The following is a 22,868-nucleotide window of genomic DNA, read 5'->3' as shown; positions in this document are numbered from 1 at the left end:
ACTGTATTTGGGGAAAAAAAAAAAAAGGTTTGTTTAAATTCAATTAAAATGGGGAAAGTTCTGCTGATGTCAGGGATTGTTGAAAAACACTTTACTTGGAGTACATGTATTATGGGCCATGAAAAAAGGTTTTGTTTAAATAAAGACAGAGTAGAAGTGACCATTGCATTTTTTTTTTTAATCTTTCAAGGTACTGAAATTGCATACATTTGAGCAATAAAGAAAAGCACAAACACACCAACCAGGTTAAATTTAAAACCCAAATGAGGTCAGGTTAAAAAAAAAAGTTCTTTTTGGAAAAAAGTTGTTGAATGCATAAATTTTCCTAATAAATCCTTTTTCAAACACCTCAGGATTAATGACCCCATCAAGAGAGTTTGTAGGTCAGAGAGATGATCACGAGCTTATGTAAAGTAAGTTCTCAAGGAAGTAGAAAAAGCTAAATGGATTCGTAGCCTTGATGTTCACTACAGAGGAACTTACGGTGGTTCCTAAAGTGCAGCTTTCTTTGAGTCACAAGTTGGGAAATGGTTTTAAAAGTGGGAATAGGTAGAAGATTTTTTTTTTTATTACAGATCAGCAAAATGAATAGTAAGTAGTCACTAGAAGAATTGTATTTTTTGAGACTATGACAAGAAATATGGAATTGACAAATTAATTATTAAGTTGTGCAGCTGAGCTGTCACTGGAATGCAGCCCTCAGCTGCACAACCTAAGCACTACAGAAGACACAGATGCACAACTAGTTTTTAAAGGGGTTCTAAGAGAATTCAGAAAACTGTCAGTTGTAACTCTCCTATTTCAGACAACTAAAAGGAAAAATAATAAACTGAGTAAGAATGGAATGAATAAATGTGTGAGTAATGTGATATGGAAATTCGGCATGCCTTTTCTAGAACTCATGAATTGTACATATCTGTGAAGGAAGTGGTGAGCATTTGGAAAAGTTTTTGTGTACCTGGATTTCCAGAAAGCTTTTGACAAATTGCTTCAAAAAATTCTGTTTTAAAACAAGGAATTAATCCCTTGGGAAATAAGAAGGAAGGTCCATTTAAATATGAATAACTATAAAAATAAGAAATAAAGAATAGGAATAAACTGTTTCCACAATGAAGGGAGGTTAACAATAAAATTCTGTTGTTAAGAAAATAATTGTACTGCTTGAAAGTCTGAAAAGAGAAATGAACAGTTTGATCCTCGTAGATGTAAAGCACTGTCGCTGTGGAAAAACAGTCTGTACCATATGTGTAAAATAGTGGGCCTGAAACTACCTGGTTGTTTCAGAACATCTTAAAGCTATTGTGGATTTTGTAAAAAAATATTTTGTAAAAAAACCACCAACCAAACCAACTTATCTCACTGCTAAGTGCTGATCACAGAGGCAAAATTCTGCATCTTGGCTCTGACAATGACCAGTAGCATTGTCTTAGGGAAAGACAGGAACAGGGTAACTATGGAGTGATATTCCTGTTTGTGTGCTTTCCTGGTATTTGGCACTTTGCTGCTTAGATAAATCCTGAGCTAGCAGCTGGCTCTATCAGTGTTACTGTACCCACTGGTCCTTAGTGGAGTTTTCTTTCATGAATTTGTTTAACTAGTTGCTTTTGCTATATTACATGTAGGTCTGCAGTTAGTAGGGCAGTTAATTAATGTATATTTTGATTTGGAAACTTTATATGGATTTTTATTTAGTCAAAACGTGTCATTTGTCAGACCATACATGCTGCTTGGTTTACAAAAAGGATGAAATAAATCTATAATGGATACATAATTCCAGTGAATCCCAAAATGGGATTTAATGTCATCCAAAGATATGCACTACAATTTGTGTATTGAGCACTGACTTTCGGAGACCGCAGCAGAGGATACCTGCAGAAGATGCTGAAGCAAAAGGAAAAGCAAATAGTTTCACTCTGAATTTACAGAGGTATAGGAGAAGGAGAGGTATATTCATCCTGCTTCATGCTAATAGCCCAGTGCAAAACCAAAATTGCAGTGGTGATAAGCATTGTTCATATTGCCTTTTTTCCCTCTTTCTTCCTTTCTATAGGGATTAAAAAAAAAAATCCCCAAACTTGGCATACAAATTAAAGAATATAACGGAAGTGCTAGACTTCACAGTGCTAGTCTGTGACAGTTTAGTTGTTCTAATTTATTCTGGTTTTGTTTTATAGGGGAAAAGAGAAAAAATAATGAACCCTATTCTCTGGAGGATTCAAAAAGACCAAGGGTTGTAGGAGATATTCCTATTGAGTTAATCAATGAAGTAATGTCAACAATTACAGATCCTGCAGCAATGCTTGGGCCAGAGGTGAGAAATATATAGACCTGGTCTGTTTGCAGATGGTCTGTTTTCAATAAATGTTCCACATGGATAGAGTATGATAAGCCAAGAGTGCACAAAACTTACCATGCTGTCAGGAAGAAAAATAGAGACTTTCAAAGAGTATGATTAAGTAAGCAAATAATATTGATAAAATACATCATTAACATGAGAATAGTCCTATGAATTTTTTAATGCATTGTGTACCGTTTGCAAAGAGACTTGGAAACTAGTGATAGTAAAGAAGTAGAACCCAGGTTATTTTGCAAGGTACTTTTGTTACAGAACAGTTTCAGAGTACGCTCTTTATTGTTAATCATAGATGTAGCTCATAAGACAAGGTAAATGGGGTTCAAATATTGCAGCAGAATGAAAGATCCAAAGTTAAAACCTCTGTCTAGTGCAGAAGGGCTGATCTAAATAGTTATTTGCTCTGTCTTCCAGAGTTGCTCTTTTTTTCTGCTGGAAGAGAAACAAACAGAATTGCAGAATTGTGCCATGTAGAGAATTGCATGCTTTTTTTTTTTCCCCCCTGACTTTTCCTCCTTCTGTTCCCTTCGCCAGGCTATGTTTTGCCGGCAGCTCTTGTTTGCCAAAGTTTAGCTAGAGACTGCTGACAATTTGGAACCACCTACATTTCTTACTCAAACTATATACTGTGACTGATGGTTCTGCATATTATGAATGCTGTGCCAGTCTGGCTGTTGGGGCTGGCAGTGACTAGAAACCTGGCAGGCAAACTTGCTTTAAAGAGTAAACAGTATGTGCATGCAGAGATGTTTTGGCATTGTAAAATGATCTTGGAAAAAAAAGTTAAATAAATTGTCTGTATTAATTTCATCTCCCTTCAAATATATGGATGCAATTGCTAGATATGTAACAGTAAAATCAGTAGGAATTAAAATATTCTTTTTAGGCTCTTACGATAGTGTCGTAGATAGTGGAAAGCACTATTAAAATGAAAAAATATGACTTCGCCTGTGCTACCATTAAAATACGTGATTTGCCGTATGCGTAGGCAAATCGACCACTTTTGCCGAGATGGCTAGACTGAAGAAAATATGAAGACTTAGTGGCATAGGCTTCAACTGGATGAATGCTGTCCCTCAAGAGATTTTGGAACTTGTTGAGTCATAACCATCACTGTTACTACCTAATCTTTACCAAAACAAGTTTGAATAAGCCTTTTACACTGTAGTGTAAACTATGTCCAGCTTATTTGAAGGTGTCATCCCTGCTGAAAAAAGGTAGTAATTGGCAGCTCTTATTTTTATAAAAAGATAACTTGGAATAAAGAGGTGGTTTCGTTTGTTTGTTAAGGCTGTTTCGTTGGAGGCTGTGAAATCTCCAAAATGTGATTTTGTTCCTCTTTTGTACGGTACAGACCAACTTCCTCTCAGCGCACTCAGCCCGGGACGAGGCGGCGAGGCTGGAGGAGCGCAGGGGGGTGATTGAGTTCCATGTAGTTGGCAACTCCCTGAACCAGAAGCCCAACAAGAAGATCATGATGTGGCTGGTTGGTTTGCAGAATGTGTTCTCCCATCAGCTGCCTCGAATGCCAAAGGAGTACATCACACGCTTGGTCTTTGATCCGTGAGTAGGGCTGAAAAGGGATTTGGTGGGTGAGATGGAGACAGCCTGGTGCTGATTGCAGGCCGTGGTGTAGGAAGGGGCCAGCTGAGGTGTCATGGAGGGCAGCTCTGCCTGTGCTACCCTTTTCCCATCTTTTCAAGCCCTCATAACTCCTGGCCAGTTTAATTGGATTGTACCCACATACTATCTTGGTGGCTGCATTAATGACAAGTGGCTTCTTGTTGTGGGACTGTGGTGGGTTGACCCTGGCTGAATGCCAGGTGCCCATCAATCCTCCTCCTCCTCAGCTCAATCACTTCTCCTCCTCAGCTGGTCAGGGGAGAGAAAATATAACAAAAGTCTCATGGGTCGAGATAAGGCAGGGAGAGATCACTCACCAGTTACCGTCACAGGCAAAACAGACTCGACTTGGGGAAGAATTAATTTATTACCAATCAAATCAGAGTAGGATAATGAGAAAGTAAAAACCAAATCTTAAAACACCTTCCTCCCCCCTGCTCTTCTTCTTCCCACGCGCAACTTCACTCCCAATTTTCTTTACCTCCTCCCCCCAAGCAGCACAGGGGGACAGGGAATGGGGGTTGTGGTCAGGTCATCACACGTCTCTGCCGCTCCTTCCTCCTCAGGGAGGAGGACTCCTCACACTCTGCCCCTGCTCCAGCGTGGGGTCCCTCCCACGGGAGACAGTTCTCCATGAACTTCTCCAACGTGAGTCCTTCCCACAGGCTGCAGTTCTTCACGAGCTGCTCCAGCTTGGGTGCCTTGCATGGGGTGCCATCCTTCAGGAACAGACTGCTCCAGCCTGGGTCCCCCATGGGGTCACAAGTCCTGCCAGCAACCCTGCTCCAGCGTGGGCTCCTCTCTCCATGGGTCCTGCCAGGAGCCTGCTCCAGCATGGGCTTCCCATGGGTTCACAGCCTCCTACGGGCATGTCCACCTCTCTGGTGTGGGATCCTCCCTGGGCTGCAGGTGGAGATCTGCTCCAGCGTGGAGCTCCATGGGCTGCAGGGGGACAGCCTGCCTCACCGTGGTCTTCACCATGGTCTGCAGGGGAATCTCTGTCCGGCACTTGGAGCACCTCCTCCCTCTTTCTTCACTGACCTGGGTGTCTGTAGAGCTGTTGCTCTCATGTGTTCTAACTCTTCTCTCCGGCTGCAATTGCTGTTGTGCAGCAACTTTCTCCCTTCTTAAATCTGTTCTCCCAGAGGTGCTGCCACTGTCACTGATGGGCTCGGCCTTGGCCAGCGGCGGGTCTGTCTTGGAGCCAGCTGGCACTGGCTCTATCGGGCATAGGGGAAGCTTCTGGCAGCTTCTCACAGAAGCCACCCCTGTAGCTCCCGCTACTACCAGAACCTTGCCACGCAAACCCAGTACAAGGATATGGGCCTGCAGGGAAGGCTCCTACTTTATCTTGTACTTTCAAATTTTAGAACTGAAAGTCAGAAAGTAATTACGATGCTTATTAGTGGTTTCCAGGCCTATACTAACTTGCAGGCTGCTCCGTCCTCGGTCTGTGGAGATTGTGAACCAAATGTCAGCAGAGGCTAAAGTTTTTTCAATTACAAGAATTTCTGGGATTTACAAAGAACAGCAGCATTTAAGTCAGCATGGGAGAAATCACTCCTCACCCAAGCATGTTGCTTTTCTCTGTATCAGTGCAACTTTCCTGTGTTGTGTTGGGTGCGACTCTACACCACAGGCACTTGAAAAGAAACACATTGGCTGTAGCAGCATCCTCAGGTTGCACATCATCCTCCACCTACCCTGGTGTCCTGACTGAAATGTGCCTCAGCTGCTCAAGCATGAAGGGAACTTCTCACAAGTGTCCACTTTTCCACCACTGTGTTTCCTGCAGAGTCTGCTTTCTTTCAACCAGAAAGTTGAATTTCTTTCAAATTTTCCAAAATTTCTGCCTCTGGACAACCCATGCACAATGATAGCCTAGGGGTTTGCTGTACTGACCACAGCAGTTCACATGGAGGATGCCTGTGGGCTCATTGTTCTGTGTCAGCAGAGACCTTGAGGAGCTCTGACTGAGCTGGTCACAGCCAACTATGCAGCCTGGTTTGTGGATGAGCCTTTCTCCACCACCAGTGATACCAGCCTCTGTCCTTGTGCCTGGTATTACAGCTGCAGCTGTTATGAAACCATTTCTGGAGCCATTTCCTCTGCTTTTAGGCTCACTAGCATTCCCTCGGCAAGTCTCTCTTGGTGCCAGCAAACGCTGCTGCTGCTGGGTCTGTGCTGTCCCTGAAGCACAAACAGCCCAGTGCTGGGGACTGTTGGACAGAACTTGAGTCTCCAGGCACAGGAGTCTGATCTTGGAGCCTTCTCCTGGGTTCTTCAGAGGGGAAGAGCAGTTGTCGCGTGAAGGCCAGCACCAGTCCACACTCTTTTACCTCTCCTGTGTGGGGGTAACTGCCGCTTGGCTGGGGGAGAGGGGCAGCATCGGGATCTTGGCTGAGTTTAGGAGCCTTAGCAGCACTGTGATCTCAAGCAGAGGCTACTGGTTGAAGAAGCCAGGTTCCCTCATAACTGAACATCAGAGCAAAACTCTGAAGTGGTCGTGTTGAGTCATGGCCGCCTCCCATATTTTTTATTGAGAAAGACTCTTTTAGTAGGCTGAGAGGAAATTAAGTGTTCTTCAGTATAAATATCTGTCTTGAGAGTGATCTGTGCTTGGGAAAGAGGTATGGATGTTGTTACAGCAAGAAAATGCCCTCCAGAAAGTGCAAATGGGCACATTTGCCTCCTATATGAGGCAAACAGTTGACCCGAAGGAAGCAAAGTGCATCATCTGGACAGCTCAGAGTACCCCAGCATCTGCCGTGAATCTCCTGTGACACGCTGGAGACCTGCGCTGAGTAGTGGGTACACACAAACCTATGTCAAGTGTGAGATGCTGGAGTCCAACAGTTCTTTTCCAAAATTTCTTTCACCTATTACCTTACTTACTATTGCCTTTAATGCTCTTATTTCTGAAATGGCCATCTTTACTGAATCTTGTTCCTCAAGCAACTCAAACATGAGTAAACAAAATTAAAAACTCAAGCTACTACATTGCTGCTGTCATTCCACAAATAAAAAGCGCCAAAATAAGTACAAGAAGAATATATAAAACGTATAAAATATCCTTCAACAGTGGCACATAAAATATAACTACTCTTCAGACTACCTTTTTTTGGTAGGGGTTCACTTTTGGCACCAACCTTTCCTCCCCAAAGATATTGTCTCTAAATGTACTGTATTGTTTATACAATTTATATGATACCATGTATTTAATTACCTAGAGAAAAGGTGCAGTGTAAATCTTTCTGGACCTTGAGGATTACACTAAAATTCTTAATCCTTGACAGAAGGGTTCAGATTGCACCTTTTTATGTCTTTCCTGGCAGTCAGTGTAAGTGCAACAGAAATGGCTATTTATTCTGGTCTTGATTCCACTAGGAGAGAGTGATTAGAAATAAGAAATACCATTTCTTGCTTCATCAGCTGCATTTGAAACTGATAGCTTAGCTATAGAGAGTGCATGCAAGGAAACAGGAGTCCCATAGAAAGGACGTGCTGTCCTGTAACTGCATTAATTTCTAATTTAGTCAGGGTAAAATCAACCTGAGAACTGTGCAATAGCATAACTGTCAGCAAAAGATTCAATGAAAGCTATACAACTCTTATTTATTGGGCATTACCTTAGTATCTAGGGGTACTTGGCAAGGCCAGGACCTTGCTGCATGAATGATTAATTTTATGGTAAATTCAAAGCATGATGTTAAAATAGTAACTCTTCTGTAGATACAAGCAGCTAACTTAACAAAGGTGTATACGATTGCGTTAGCATCATGGGAAGAAGTGAATCAAGTTTTTGAAAAAAGGGAGGTAATGGCACTTTATGTACTATGCACATGAATTAAAGTGACTGTTATTTTTGTCTACTCAGGAAACACAAGACCCTTGCATTAATAAAAGATGGTCGCGTTATTGGTGGTATCTGCTTCCGGATGTTCCCCTCTCAAGGATTTACGGAGATTGTTTTCTGTGCTGTGACTTCCAATGAGCAAGTCAAGGTAAAAATAATTCTGTACTAGAGTTTAGTAAATGTATTTCAGTCCCGTTCACTACTGCGTATGCTCCTAATTTTGTTAGTTTGCATTGAATATATTGCTGAGTTGCCAAACAGAAATAGAGTTTGAAAGATACAGTGATTCACAATATAATACACAACAAACTAAACAAATGTGCAGATTTAGAATCATCAGCATAATAGTAGGATTAATTGTAATTAATTAAATAAACAAAATTGTTCTCAATGCAACAGTAGTGGCTAGTAGTCTCCCCTTCTCCAGCAATTGCCTCTCTATGTAGTGTAACACTTCATGGTTGACTGAAATAAGTATTGCTTGTGTGTGACAGTAATTTGTGTTGAGTCACTTTGTGGTGTTACATGACTTCAATCAAAAATGAGATATATCAAAAAATTAGGTACAGGTTTGCATCTCAAAATAAACGTGGTCTATTCTATACCCTCTTTTTGAGTTACTTTCACAAAATGTTCTCCGAGTGTTGAGAATTAGCGGCTGAATATACTTCTAGAATATAGAGCACTATGAATATAGGAGATTCCTCCTGCTTTCCCAGGGACTACAGGTAGATGGATCTAACTATGACCATTTGATTCAGGACTTTGCCTTTAGATGGTGCTGTAGCTTTATACTTTCCAGTTGAAACTGTTAGAACTGAGATGTGGGTTAATTCAGTTTGTAGCAGTTGAACATGCAGAAATTGGGTGCCCTGTTTTGAAGGGAAGAGCTCTTGAGTGTGGAAAGGTAACACAATGGGATTGAAACCCTGTGACAACTGTTAGTACTTGGGTTATATTTGATTTTATTCAGCTCTGGTGTTAGAGAGGAACAGTCCCCTGCACTTGACAGTGGACTGTCATAAAAGTATCCAAAGTGTTTTAGCAAATGCAAACAATAACGGAATATGCTTAAGTTATGTCTATTCTAAGCTTGACTAATTTGTAAAATGTGTATTCTTTCTACTAAAACAACCAACTGTGCTACACAAGTTAGGCTGCCAAGGATGTGTTGTGATAGAAAGGAATAACCTTTCAGAATATAGTAGAGCGAGTAAATCTGACCCATCAGAGTGCCTCCTAGGTTGTATATGCACACATAAAGCACAATTTCTTCTGTTACCCTCTGGGTGCCTCGCTGTATCAGTTGACTATTTCTGAAAATTTGCTTTACCACATTCCTATCTAGGTAAGGTGTGAGACCTACCAGCAGGTAACTGAGGAAAACTAAATGTTCACACATGGGTAAACTGCCTACTCTTTGGAAAAATAAATTCCTATTTTAATTGAGTTTGAGGCTGGAGTAAGAAATATGGGTACTGCTTTCCTTCATATGTGATGTTTAAAAGTTGGATTGTTTTTGATATCATAGAATCGTAGAATCTTTGGGTTGGAAGGGACCTTTTAAGGTCATCTAGTCCAACCCCCCTGCAATGAGCAGGGACATCTTCAACTAGATCAGGTTGCTCAGAGCCTTGTCCAACCTGACCTTGAGCGTTTCCAGGGATGGGGCATCTACCACCTCTCTGGGCAACCTGTGCCAGTGTTTCACCACCCTCACTTTGAAATATTTCTTCATTAGATCTAGTCTAAATCTACCCTCTTTTAGTTTAAAACCGTTACCCCTTGTCCTATCACAACAGGCCCTGCTAAAAAGTTTGTCCCCATCTTTCCTGTAAGCCCCATTTAAGTACTGGAAGGCTGCAGTAAGTTCTCCCTGGAGCCTTCTCTTCTCCAGATTGAACAACCCTAACTCTCTCAGCCTTTCTTCATAGGAGAGGTGTTCCATCCCTCTGGTCATTTTTGTGGCCCTTCCTCTGGACCCTCTCCAACAGGTCCATGTCTTTCCTGTGCTGAGGGCTCCAGGGCTAGACGCAGTACTCCAAGTGGGGTCTCACCAGAGTGGAGTAGAGGGACAGAATCACCTCCCTTGACCTGCTCGCTGTGCTGCTTTTGATGCAGCCCAGGATACAGTTGGCCTTCTGGGCTGCAAGTGCACGTTGCTGGCTCATGTCCAGCTTTTCATCCACCAGTACCTCCAATTCCTTCTTGGCAGGGCTGCTCTCAATCCCTTCATCTCCCAGCCTGTATTGCTACCAGGGGTTACCCCGACCCAGGTGCTGGACCCTGCACTTGGCCTTGTTGAACCTCATGGGTGAATATTGTGAGTGGGCCCACTTCTCGAGCTTGTCCAGGTTCCTCTGGATGGCATCCCTTCCCTCAGGTGTGTCAGCTGCACCACTCAGCTTGATGTCATCTGTAAACTTGCTGAGAGTGTACTTGATCCCTCTGTCTGTGTCACTGATGAAGACATTAAAAGAGTACTGGTCCCAACACGGACCCCCGAGAGACACTTCTGGTCACTGATCTCCATATGGACATTGACCACTACCCTCTGGATGCAACCATCCAACCAATTCCTCATTCACTGAATAGTCCACCCATCAAATCCATATCTCTCCAATTTAGAGAGAAGGATGTTGTGGGGGACTGTGTCAAAGGTCTTACAGAAGTCTAGATAGATGACATCAGTAGCTGTTCCCTTGTCCACTGCTGTGGTCACTTCATCATAGAAGGCCACTAGTTTGATCAGGCAGGACTTGCCCTTGGTGAAGCCATGTTGGTTGTCTTGAATCACCTCCCTGTCCTTGATTTGCCTTAGCATAGCTTCCAGGAGGATCTGTTCCATGATCTTCCAGGCACAGAGGTGAGGCTGACGGGTCGGTAATTCCCAGGATGCTCCTTGCTACCCTTTTTAAAAATGAGTGCAATGTTACCCTTTTTCTAGTCTCCAGGGATGTCACCTGACTGCCATGACTTTTCAAATATCATGGAGAGTGGCTTGGCAACTACATCAGCCAATTCCCTCAGGACTCTGGGATGCATCTCGTCAGGTCCCATAGACTTGTGTATGTTCAGGTTCCTCAGGTGGTCTTCAACCTGATCTTCTCTTACAGTGGGAGGACCTTTGCTCCCCCAGTTCCCATCTTGCAGTCCATCCCCTTGAGAGGTGTGGGAAGAGATGCTGACAGTGAAGACAGAGGCAAAGAAGTCATTGAGTATGTCAGCCCTCTCCTCATCCACTGTTGCCAGTCTGCCGGTCTTGCTCATGAAGGGGGGTACGCTTTCTTTGACCTTCCTTTTCTGTCTGACATACCTATAGAAGCCCATCTTATTATTCTTTGCATCCCTTATCCCTTACTAAATTCACCTCCAGCTGCGCCTTGGCCTTCCTGACCCCATCCCTACACAACTGGGCAGTGTCCCTATAGTCTTCCCGGGATACCTGTCCCTGCTTCCACTGCCTGTGCATTTCCTTCTTGCCCTTTAGTTTCACCATCAGGTCTTGACTCAGCTGTGCCAGCCTCTTGCATTCCTTTCTTGATTTCTTACCCCTGGGGGTTGAAAGCTCTTGCACTCTATGGAAAGTGACCTTAAAGATCTGCCAGCTTTGTTCTGCTCCCTTGTCCCTGAGGGCAGTTTCCCAGGGGGTCTTACTGACCAACTCCCTGAAGAGCTGGATGTTTGCTTTCCTGAAATTCGGGGTCCTGACTTTATGCTTCACCTGCCCCAGGTCCCTCAGGACTGAGAACTCCAGCAGTGCATGATCACTGCAGCCCGGGCTGCCTCCAATCGTGATGTCACCAATTAGCTCACTTGCATTGGTGACCAACAGGTCCAGTATGGCATCCCCTCTGGTAGGGCTGTCTGTTACATGGCACAGGAAGTTATCCTCCATGTACTCCAGGAGTCTCCTGGATTGCCTGCAGCTCTCTGTTCTACTTTTCCAGCAGATGTTGGGGTGGTTGAAGTCCCCCAGCAGGAGGAGAGCCTGCGAGCGCCATGCCTCCTGTAGCTGGAGTAAGAAGGCTTCATCAATAGACTCCCCTTGATCGGGCGGTCTGTAGTAGACACCAACCACAAGGTTCCCTTTGTTGCCTTGGTCCCTGATTCTTACCCATAAGCTTTCAACCTGCTCATGGCTATTCCTCAGAGACAACTCTTCACACTCTATCCATTTCTTGATGTAGAGGGCAACGCCTCTGCCTTTCCTTCCTCACTTGTCCCTTCTGAACAGCCTGTAGCCATCGATAGCCGCATTCCAGTCATGGGATTCGTCCCACCAAATTTCAGTAATGGCAACCAGGTCATAGCTTTCTAGCAGCACAATGGCTTACAAGTCCGCCTGTTTGTTGCCCATGCTGTGTGCATTGGTGCACCTCAGCTGGGCTGTTGGCTGTGTCACCCTGTTAGAGGAACCCCCTTTAGTTCCTTTTAGGTCCTTCTCTGGTGCAACAGGCTAAGGGGCCTTGCTAGCACCCCATCCCTCTAATCTTGGTGTGTCATCCTACAGCTTGTCATGGGTGAGCCTGGTATTATCCCCCACCCGCTTTGAGTCTAGTTTAAAGCCCTGTCAATAAGCCCCACTAGCCTGTGAGCAAAGACCCTTTTCCCCTTTTGAGAAAGGTTAATCCCATCTGATGCCAACAAGACAGGTCCTGTGTAGGCCGTCCCATGACAGTTTGATCCCATGTTACAAAATTATTTAAAATTTTATTGTACATGGCTTAGTTTCCTTTTAGGATTGTTAGACTTTGGCAAGTGTTTGTGGGAATGAATAAATCCTGTGAAAGTTACAAAAATAATAGGTCAGCATAAAATGTTTGAAGTAATTGCCATCATAATTGCTGAAATTTCTTTGAGACACAAAGTTGACATTTTTTGTCAGAGATTAGATGCTTTAGAATGACTGTAAGGAATTTTAATGTTTCAGGTGTAAATAAAATGTCAGTCTCTCATACCCTGTTCCTTTCACTCTGCTGATGAGAGGGGGAATGAAGTGGGGAACTTGGCTAGCTCGTGTACTGCTAGCTTGCATTTAAGGAAAACATTTTTCATTAAAAATTCTGGTTCAGTGTTTTTGTCCTCTTCAAAGAATTTGAGAACTCAAATTTGCAATCAGAAAGTCTCTTAAGACATCCTGTACCACTTAACATGTCATCAGTTGTCAAACCAATTCTTTGTATTTGATGCCATGGATGATGCGTGCATGATTCACTTTAGCAAGTGAATATACAGCTTTCAGAGCTTCCTCAAATTGAGAAGTACTTATTTTTACACATATGAGGTCTTAATTTTGACTGTGAAGTCTGAATACCAGGTGCTCCAAACACTAGCTGGAAAGGAAGGAGTAATGCACAAATCCTACCTAGATTAGTAAGATTTTAAAGAAAATGTGTCACTACTAAATGTTTTGTATTGAGCTTCAGCGCTTGCCTAACTTGCTTTTATCTGGCTATTTTCATGTTGGTGGCTATTAAATTGTGAGTTAAATCCAAAGTATATATTTTCTAATTTATTCTTCTGGCTTATATACATAAGTAAAAATTTCCCCAGTTTTCAAGAACAGAGTAACCAAAATGATTTCATGTATATTTCTGTAAGTGTCCAGTTAGTCTCCATGATGTTAAAATTGGAACATATGCAGGAACAATACATTATTATGGGCTTTCCTGTCTATTTTACATTTCTTCATCTCACAGCAGAAGGGAAGGACTATAGCTTACTTGGAAACGTGAACAAATGGAACCTTTTGTTTACTTGAGGGTTGAATGGAAATGGAAATTGTTTCTGTGTGCAGTCAGAAGGCATAGCTATTTATTTGATTGGGGACTCCATAATAAGCAGCAGAAAATTATTGTAATAACTGTTTCACTATTCCCTTTTATACCCTGTGATAAATTCAGATTATAAATCCTTTGAGGCAGAGGCTGTTTCTGCTACCGTTGCACAGAACACAGTAAAACAGAGATTTGTCTCAGAACAGGTTCCTCCTAGAAGTAGTCATTTCAGCATTCCTACTGGTTTGCAGTTTTGAAGTGATGGTTAAGAAAGGATGCCCTATTATTACAATATATGAAGTCTTGTTATTGGTGAAATATGTGACCATTAATAGTAGGTATGTTACTTAAAAGGAAAAAAATAATGTGTGCACCTTGAATTACAACTTCCAGGACAATGTACCTCTTTAGAGCTATGCTTTTCTAGGTTTTGGTCTCCTTTAGATTAAAAGTGAATCAGACGTTAGAAGCTGTGATATTTTTTGTTCCCTGTTGGGTCACAAAGATACCCTTACAAGGATGAAAACAGTTTGACTTTGACTATGCCTCACCACGTTAGTTATGAGAAAATATTTAAAACAGGGTCTAGAGGAAAGACTGTGTTTTGAAAAACAGCCTGTAATAACTCTCAGTCCACAGTTTCTAATATGTGCAGTCCCCAAAGGCTTTGTAATGGCTTTTTCCTTCTATGTTTCACACAGGGCTATGGGACTCACCTAATGAACCATCTGAAGGAGTACCATATCAAACACAACATTCTCAACTTTCTCACGTATGCAGATGAATATGCTATCGGCTACTTCAAAAAACAAGTAAGTAAATGTAAGAAATTACTTGGTGCAAGAAGTTAACATCTAGCAGTGATGAACTAAACAACTAGATGTGACAAAGTAGTTGGATAGAATGCATAGTGCAATTTTATGTGTATATTTTTTATCTACAAAATGTGCTCTGTGTTCATCTTTTATAATGATGTTGGCTTATAATGCATTTTACTTTGATGGAATCATCTGAATATATAGGTGTATGGTATAGCCTATAATTTCTCAAGTCTAAAAACCAGTCGCATGTAGGTTATCTGCTGCTTCATTCATTCAATTTTTTCACAAGAAATGTGAAGAAGGACCAGACATACCTGTGGCAGACTAGAACTTAGCTGACCTGTGCTCACAGCTCCTCCTGATTTGAAGCATGAGGTTCAAGTTCAAAAAAGATCGAGATGTCTAATCTGTCAGCTAGATTTGGTAAAGTAAACAGGTGTCAACTATCTGGTCAGGTGACAGAGTGAATATGGAGTCAGACTATTCTCAGAGAAGTACAGCAATAGGACTAGAGTCAAAGTATGCAAGTTGGATCATGGGAAATTGCAACTAGATAGAAGGAAATTGTCTTTTCTTCCTGTCCTGAGGGTGGTGAAATACTGGAAAATGTTGCCCAAAGAGGTTGTGGAATCTCTGTCTTTGGCAGTTGTCAAGACTGGACACAGCCTTGAGCAGCCAGATCTGATGAGACCTGCTCTGAGTAAGGATGGGGCTAGATGACCTCCTTTAAGTCCCCTCGAACCTCAGCTGTTCTGTGATTCCATATGTAAAGCTGATACAATTCGCTCTTCACACGTTCAAAATGAATAAAAGCTGTGCTTGTGATACTGCTATCAGATCTGTGCAGACAGATTCTTCTCACGTCTGCAATGTCCCTTCCCCAATTTGAAGGTGCTCGGTCTCCGTGTAAGTCTGAAGCCTTTGATGGTAAATTGTGAGGCAGAAGTCCTGGTTGGGTTTCTGATTTTTACTGAGGTTTCATAGATGCCACTGTAACAGAAGAATAAAATGCAGCCAAAGTGAGAGTCCTACACTGCTTTTTATTGTCTTGGTTAATTCTTTTGTGGGTTTGTTTTTCAATTAACTTTTGAACTATATGAAGACTGTAGTATAACTTTGTAACTTTTAATAGGATTTGTTATCTTATTTTTTCACTTGAAATACAAAAGTAAAAAAAAGAAAACAAATTTTTTTTTTTTCTAGCTATAAAATTGCTGTCATCGATTTCAACAGTAACTTTCCTTAACTAACGTCTACAGGATTGGCATCCTTTAGTATTAAAATAGCAAATTTTTGGAAAAACCCAGAAAATTTGTCCACAGTAAAAATCTTTTCCTCCACCTCTTTATCTCCCCTATCTCCCTTCTTTTCCTATACATATAAGCAATTAACTATTGTTGTATCAGGTGACTCCCATGAGAAGGTGTTTGCAACACTCTGAACCATGGTCTGTAATTCTTTCCATTGTATTGTCTGTATTTTAACATTATGATGGATTTAGTTCTAAATCATCATAGCATTTCAGTGACAACAAATGTAAAAGGAAGATGGCATGATGACAACTTGAGGTTTTTTTCTTCTTCAGGGTTTCTCCAAAGATATTAAAGTACCAAAAGCAAAATATGTTGGCTACATCAAGGATTATGAGGGTGCTACATTAATGGGATGTGAATTAAATCCAAGGATCCCCTACACGGAATTTTCTGTCATCATTAAAAAACAAAAAGAGGTAAAGGCTGAAATGAAACACTGAACATTATAATCTGTTCAGATGCTTAGAAACAATTCAGTCAGTGCCACGTTAGCTCTCCGCTTTGCTTTGGTGCTTAAAACATTGGAATGTATACTTTTGTTTGTTAGAATAATTCTTTCATTCAAGTCCCAATGCCATAATTTTGCAGTTGAAGCATTAAATTCTACCTTACTAACTTTATGATAACAGAAGTACTGATATTTTGAGGAGTATTTCGTAGCAAAATTTTGTCATTGATGATAACTGACCAAAATCTTGTGAGATTGATTTGTTCTGCAGCTTTGTCAATATTTTTCTACTTTTTTTTCTCCCCAGTGATAGTAGTGTTCATTAGAGTGACTTCTAAATGCCGTGCTTGTACTGCATGTCCTGTATTTTACTTGAAAGAAAGAGGGTTCTTTTTTCTGCTGCTGTTTTAATATAGAAACCAAAGGTGGGCTGTCTTAAATCCCAAGCTATCCCTCTTTGGAGTTTATGTGGGGTATTCCATAAAACAAGGCAGTTTATGAGCAAAATAATTAAGATGTCTCCAGTTGTGTTTAAATACCTTCCTGGGTTTTTAAAGCAATACAAATTGCAACGATAAGTTGTTCTTTCAAGATTGGTCAAATCTCATGACTTTTTATTTTGTTAAAATGCTTCTTTATGGAACAGTCATTTTCCTTCTAACAACTATTTAGCCCATGCTTGCAGAAAGAGGGACAATATCTGAGTGCTACACATTTAGTTTACAACGTTTCTTAACTTCACTCACTGGGAAAGTTTTCATACGTCCATACAACATAGATCATATTTTTTGCCCTTTCATTTCTGCTTGGTTGGGTTACTCTTCAGATCCCAGTCTATTGCTGGACATGTCACCTTCCCCTCAGGAATGGGATGTTGTCAGGGTGGGGAGGTGTCTCTTGTAGCCTGTTAGACCTCAGGCATGCTTAACTGCAGTAAAACAGTTCTAGTTTTGACATGACACGACATCAACACGTCAGTTCCAAAAACTTAAGTTAGTTTTTAAGATTTTGGCTCTGGGACTGCTTTATTAGCGTATGTTATTTTGTATTCTTCACTCTGTCATTTGGTGGGATGTCCATATTGTTCCAAAGCACCTGTAGACACTCCACTTGGAGATGAAGTGCCTTGGTCCTACAGACATCTCATGTCTGCCATTGTTCAAAGAAAGCTATTATACACTGATCTATGCTGTTGTGTTTTCTCTGAGAAGATGTGTACACCTTTGGAAATGCATCTTAGGAGAGCCTGTTTGACACTCAAAACACAGGTCAGGCTTTTTAGTCTCCCTGTTCCAAGGAAATTTAGAAATAGCCCTCACAGTCTGCAGTTTTATGAAGGGTGTTTGCTTGTCTGCTCAAATCAAAAGCAATGAAGATGATACCTGGACATAAGTAGAACTTTGAATGTTGACAGTATTTTAGAAGTGATGCTTCTCGTGGGATCTAAGCTTTTATTTAAAGAATGAGAGTATATGTATATGGCTGCTAAGGCCCTGTCAGCCGACACTGGGTACGAGTCACAGACCACCATTTGTGAGTTTGCACTGCCTGATTTGTAGCTCATTTACAGTCATTCTGAAAAATATGAAAAAAATGAAAAATCCCTTTATGCAAAGTTTTGTGACCTGCTGACTTCCGAGTAATCAGTGTTACTGATTGAACAGCTTGTTTCAATCCAGAAGAGCCACTGGTTCCTAAATTATTTAAGGTGGATTTAACAATTAGTTTGACAGTATTTTGACGTTGTGCTGGAATCTGGCCATGGTGCTGTTGTATACTGTATTTCTCTTAATATTTAAGAGACTCTGTTGAAAGTCTGATTTCCCCCCCACCCCCGCTCTTTGAGAGAAAAATACTATATGTGGGGGAGTGAAGGTCCTTAAAAATAATAATATATCCATCTTTAGTCTTTCCAAAGAAAATAGTGTCTCAAATTGTGGTGGTCTGAATGGCTGTGCATTTGTTTACTCCGAGTTATGCAGTAAGCCATTTTCAAAGTGACATACTCAGGACACATGAAGCATAGGTAAGCATCTAAGTGTGTATCAAGAGCACCAAAGCAAATTACTTATAATTGAGGTAACGAGATTGCAAAGCAGAACAGAGTGTACCCCAGAATTGGGAAGCCTATTCTGGCATTTACAAGCAGAGTAGTATGTTGGTTCCAAAGAGTGGCATCATTCTGACTTCTTTGAGAGAAAATCTTCAGTAAGAGTATCTCTGACTGATACCTAAGCAACTCTTACAGTTATATGGAGACTTTGAAGTGAACAGGTATTTCTAAGATTTTGGAATATGAACATATGCGCGTTGAAATATGTGCATTCAATATGTGCCTTGAAATTTCTGACCAGGCTGTGCTGAAGCAGTTCAGAAGCACCAGCTGCGTAGAATTAGAGGCAGCTCCCAAGAGCTGCTCCCTCTGCTTCCAGGAAATTTCCGTCCTTACCTCTGCTGCCACCTTCCCAGGAGCTGTGCAGCTTGTGATCCATACAGCAAACGACGACTCCTTTTCTTCCAGATTTGTGCCTAAATAGGCAGCTGAGAGTCTTGGTAGCCTCACCTGTGGGATCAGTGTTTGGCAAGGTAGCTCATCCCTGTTACCAGCTTCAGGGGCTCTATAAGGACCATAAGATTAGGAAGTGAGAGTGTTTCTGTTCATCATGGTTTTGCATTAATTCTCTGGGTTGCTTCTGAGGTTGTTTTTGTTTTCTCTGCAGATCATCAAAAAGCTCATAGAAAGGAAACAAGCTCAGATACGAAAAGTTTATCCTGGCCTTTCTTGCTTCAAAGATGGAGTACGGCAGATTCCTATAGAAAGCATTCCTGGAATTAGTATGTATCAACGTCTTTTAATGTAGAACAGAAGCAGAATAGCCCAAGAAAGATCCAAGACTAGAAATACTAATGTAGTCACATACCTATTTTTTATTAAAATGTAATTGTTTTCATCTGTTTATTTGATTTCTATGAAGATTGTTGTGTTTCCAGTACAATTGCTGTCTTCAAGACTTCCCCAAGGCATCCCATGCTGATGCTCTTTTATGTACTTGTGTGTAATTTTATTTCTGTGATCCCTCTTCGATTTGTATTGCAGTGTAGTCAGCAATTTCCCTTTGGCACCGCTGTTGTGCACTGCACTCCCGTACAAGGATGTGTTCTGTGCTAAACATGGACTTACAGGACAAAATAGAATTAGAACATTTAAGTATCATCTTTTGGGGGACTTTGTCAGCTGTGCTTTTCTGCAATTTATTCTCTGTCCCTACAGAATCAAATTGGGTAATTTTGACATCATTATTCTTTACAGAGGTTGTAGTAAAAGATGAATTATTCAAAAAATGTGTTTTTCATGTAGGAATATTTTAGAATCTTTTCAGCAGTCTGGAGGAAGTGTCATGTAGGGAATTGACTTGGGTTGTATGCTAGAGATTTGTGTTATTTATTAGGAGTACCTTTTCTTAAAACAAACCCATTTTACTGCAGCAGTGCTGGAATGGCTTATCTTTTCAAAGTTGCAATAACTTGATTAATGTTTTGACCTACTGTAGTTCCCATGTAATCTCTCTTGTTGTTGGTGTACAGGGGAGACTGGCTGGAAACCAAGCGGAAAAGAAAGAGGGTAAGTAAGTGTTACACAAAGTAAAATGATGAAGCAGTTTGGAGATTCCTTTGAGAAAAGTCTTTAGACAATGTCATTTGATATATCCTTCCATCCATTGGAAAATAGATAAATAGTCTGAAAGGGGTGAGTTTTAAGTGGGTTTGGGTTTTGGGGGGGGGATGGGTATTGGTGTTTGTTTTGGGTTTTTTTAACTTTATTTCTTCCATAAAATACTTGAAACTTTGGAGTTGGTTTTAGGTAAGATGCACGTCATGGGAGTGAAGATAAGGGATTCAAGCTAATATTTTTGTGTTTGTATTTTCTTTCAAGTAAGGAGCCCAAGGATCCAGATCAACTTTACAGCACATTAAAAACCATCCTGCAGCAGGTGAAGGTGAGTGCTAGTTCTAGTTTACCTTCTGTAAAGATTTTTAAATGATTTCAAATATAGAGTTTCCATATTAGATACCTTACTTTTTTCTTTACCAAAGAGCCATCAAAGCGCTTGGCCCTTCATGGAACCTGTGAAGAGAACAGAAGCTCCTGGATATTATGAAGTTATAAGGTTTCCCATGGGTAATGCCATTAACATTTTTTAAGTATAGAGTTTGAAAATCTTTATAGCTGGAGACATAATAGATAAATTGTAATCGGATTTGTTTTATGTTAAAGGAGATATATTACTTGCAGCTGAATAGCTTGCAGCTCTGAAGTGCCAAGAGTACGATGCTGTCATTTGAAATCTATGACTTCTTTATAACCTTTATGAAGTATCTATAGCGTATACATGTGAAATCTTAGTATGCACTAGAGAGCCCTAGCAAGCTCTTACACGGTGCAGTCAGCTAGAAACTTTCAGGACTGAGCTAGTTTATGTGAGTTGTACTTGTGTGTGGTAACTGGTCATTGCAAATCCTACTAGTATGTTAAAAATCTCAACGCAAATGTTCAGGAACACCTGAGCCCTTGAATTGGTTTGAAAAACATATTTAAGCTTTCTAACTCACAGAGAGAAAACCTTTTCAAAAGTACCAGGATTTTCTAATGAAGACTTATCAATTTGCTCTGATTTAAGTTTAGGAAAATGCTTCATGCAACTGATTGTAAGATAACTTTTATCTTTGTATTTTAGATTTACCAGAGTTGTCCAAGGTGGTTTATTTTTTTGTTTGTTTTTATTTTTAAACCATGCAGCTATTTCTTTATGCAGAATTACTTGCAAAGGGAAGTACACAACTGCTAATAACGTTTTTCTTTGCTTTTTACTGCTGGGTCATACAATATTAATGATGATTCAGTGCTGTTCTAAACAGGTGCTTGTTTTGATTTGTATTGCAGCAGATTTAAAACAATCCTCCTTCATTGTTTATGCAATATTCAGCTCCATCTTTCTGATTACAGTTTCTGTACATTTTAATGTTATTAGAGAATGAAATACAAGTTCATTGCAGGCTACTGTCAATGAGTTTCTCAGAGAATGAAAGTGTTCACATTGCTTTGCATAGGCTCCTAGCCTGTGTTACACCACTTTGTCTTAATGATTTTTTTTTATATTCAACTTACCATTTCCAAATAGCAAATTATGTGCACTTTACAAAACATCACCTGGCTTCCTGAATCCCTGACACAAATGCATTTTTGTAGCAATGAAGAAGAATGTTGATACCCTCCCTTGTTTTCTCCATCTGCTTTTCTGAGGCTGTTTAATCTGAACAGCGGTTACAAAGAACTTACTGCCTGGGTTGGCAAACCTAAAGTAGGGATGTCTGTGCTTTCCTTGTTCAGATGTATTACCTTGGAGGTGAGGGCAGCAGCTGTCACTTTAGGATTAAGCTGAAATCTTTGGTTTGGTTTTTCAGCTAAGGAACCCAGCACAACTAAATCGCATTTTGATTCATGATGAACTTCTGCTTGCTTTCTGCTCTCACTGCCAGCATGCTGATACTGTACAAAAAGCACTCAGACATAAAAAGAAACAGCATTGTCTTTTCTTATGCTGTTACATACAAGATAAAACATTTGTCTTTATGTTTGCATACAGACTAAATTGTACAATATTTGAGAGGTATAGCTGTAGGTTTTTTTGACTACCTCCTAAGGTCAGTTCTCAGGTATAAACACTTTTTTCCCCTGTTTTAAGTGCTCTTTCAGCTGCTTAGTTTCAAGAAATACTGTTTGGGCTTTTTTTCTTTTTTATCTGCCATACTAAAGCTGTATGGCTGAGTGACAGATGGAGCCAAACTTTCACTGTAGTTAGAGAACAGTTTGACTGACCAGCCAGGCAATGTTTGCTTTAGGGTGCACTGAACAGCTTTCTCAGTTGGACACTATAATTGGAGTATGGATATCTAGTTAAGATGTAGGCACCTAAATTTCAGACTTAATGGCAGCCAAATGAACCTTTGCTTTTGCAAGATACTGTGCAACACTAGTTAATGACAAGTTATATATCATTGTAAGAGGTACTTGAGAACATCCATTAAACTTTTCTTAAATAATCCCCTCTTGTCAATTTGACAGGGTTTTTCTGTATTTTACCAAAGTCAGATTTCCCTTAAAAAACTCCACACCAAAACAAACCAAACAAAACCAAAACAAAAATACCCACAACCATGTTTTTAAATCTTACGTTTTAAGGTTTCATTTCTTTGCCCTGGAGGTCTTTGGCCTCTGCTTTCCTTGAAATACTTGTTGTCAGTAAGCTACAGTTTCACAAAGTGCTCCTGAAGCTTGGCTCAAGCATTGCTAAAAAAATAGTTGTTAGAGCATCTGAGGTGACAAAAGCCAAGGCATCCAGCACACGTCCCACTATTTCTATTCCTGTATTCACTCCTAGAACACTTGTAATGTAGACAACATTTTTAAATGCCTGATAGTGGGAAAGAGATTAGAGAACACTGAGATGAGTTATGCATTTTATAGATGACTGATTTTTATATAAAGGAAAACATTTCTTACAGAACATTCTTTAAGTAAAGGTTTTGTATGATGCACTGAAAGCAGGAGAGATGTTCTCGCATGACTCTTAGAAGGATACGTAACTATAAACTTTGAAGATGCAATGAAAATG

At 40.6% G+C, this 22,868-nt stretch overlaps 1 protein-coding gene across 1 annotated transcript in view; it reads left to right on the top strand.

The window, feature by feature from the left end:
• The window catches only part of KAT2B (lysine acetyltransferase 2B), a gene marked incomplete at both ends in the record, with an annotated part of 46,551 nt that overhangs the window by 22,981 nt on the left and 702 nt on the right, over positions 1 to 22,868 (top strand). The window contains 9 exons of the mRNA XM_081996983.1: positions 2,175 to 2,311; positions 3,708 to 3,916; positions 7,854 to 7,980; positions 14,314 to 14,424; positions 16,019 to 16,162; positions 18,915 to 19,029; positions 19,780 to 19,816; positions 20,129 to 20,192; positions 20,290 to 20,374. Coding sequence (XP_081853109.1) covers positions 2,175 to 2,311; positions 3,708 to 3,916; positions 7,854 to 7,980; positions 14,314 to 14,424; positions 16,019 to 16,162; positions 18,915 to 19,029; positions 19,780 to 19,816; positions 20,129 to 20,192; positions 20,290 to 20,374 — 1,029 coding nt within the window. The remainder of the gene's footprint in view (positions 1 to 2,174; positions 2,312 to 3,707; positions 3,917 to 7,853; positions 7,981 to 14,313; positions 14,425 to 16,018; positions 16,163 to 18,914; positions 19,030 to 19,779; positions 19,817 to 20,128; positions 20,193 to 20,289; positions 20,375 to 22,868) is intronic.

Source organism: Phaethon aethereus, assembly GCF_964289735.1.
Source record: "Phaethon aethereus genome assembly, chromosome: 2".
NCBI classification, from domain to species: domain Eukaryota; kingdom Metazoa; phylum Chordata; class Aves; order Phaethontiformes; family Phaethontidae; genus Phaethon; species Phaethon aethereus.
Note: the sequence above shows the minus strand (reverse complement) of the source record. Positions and strands in the feature narration are given on the sequence as shown.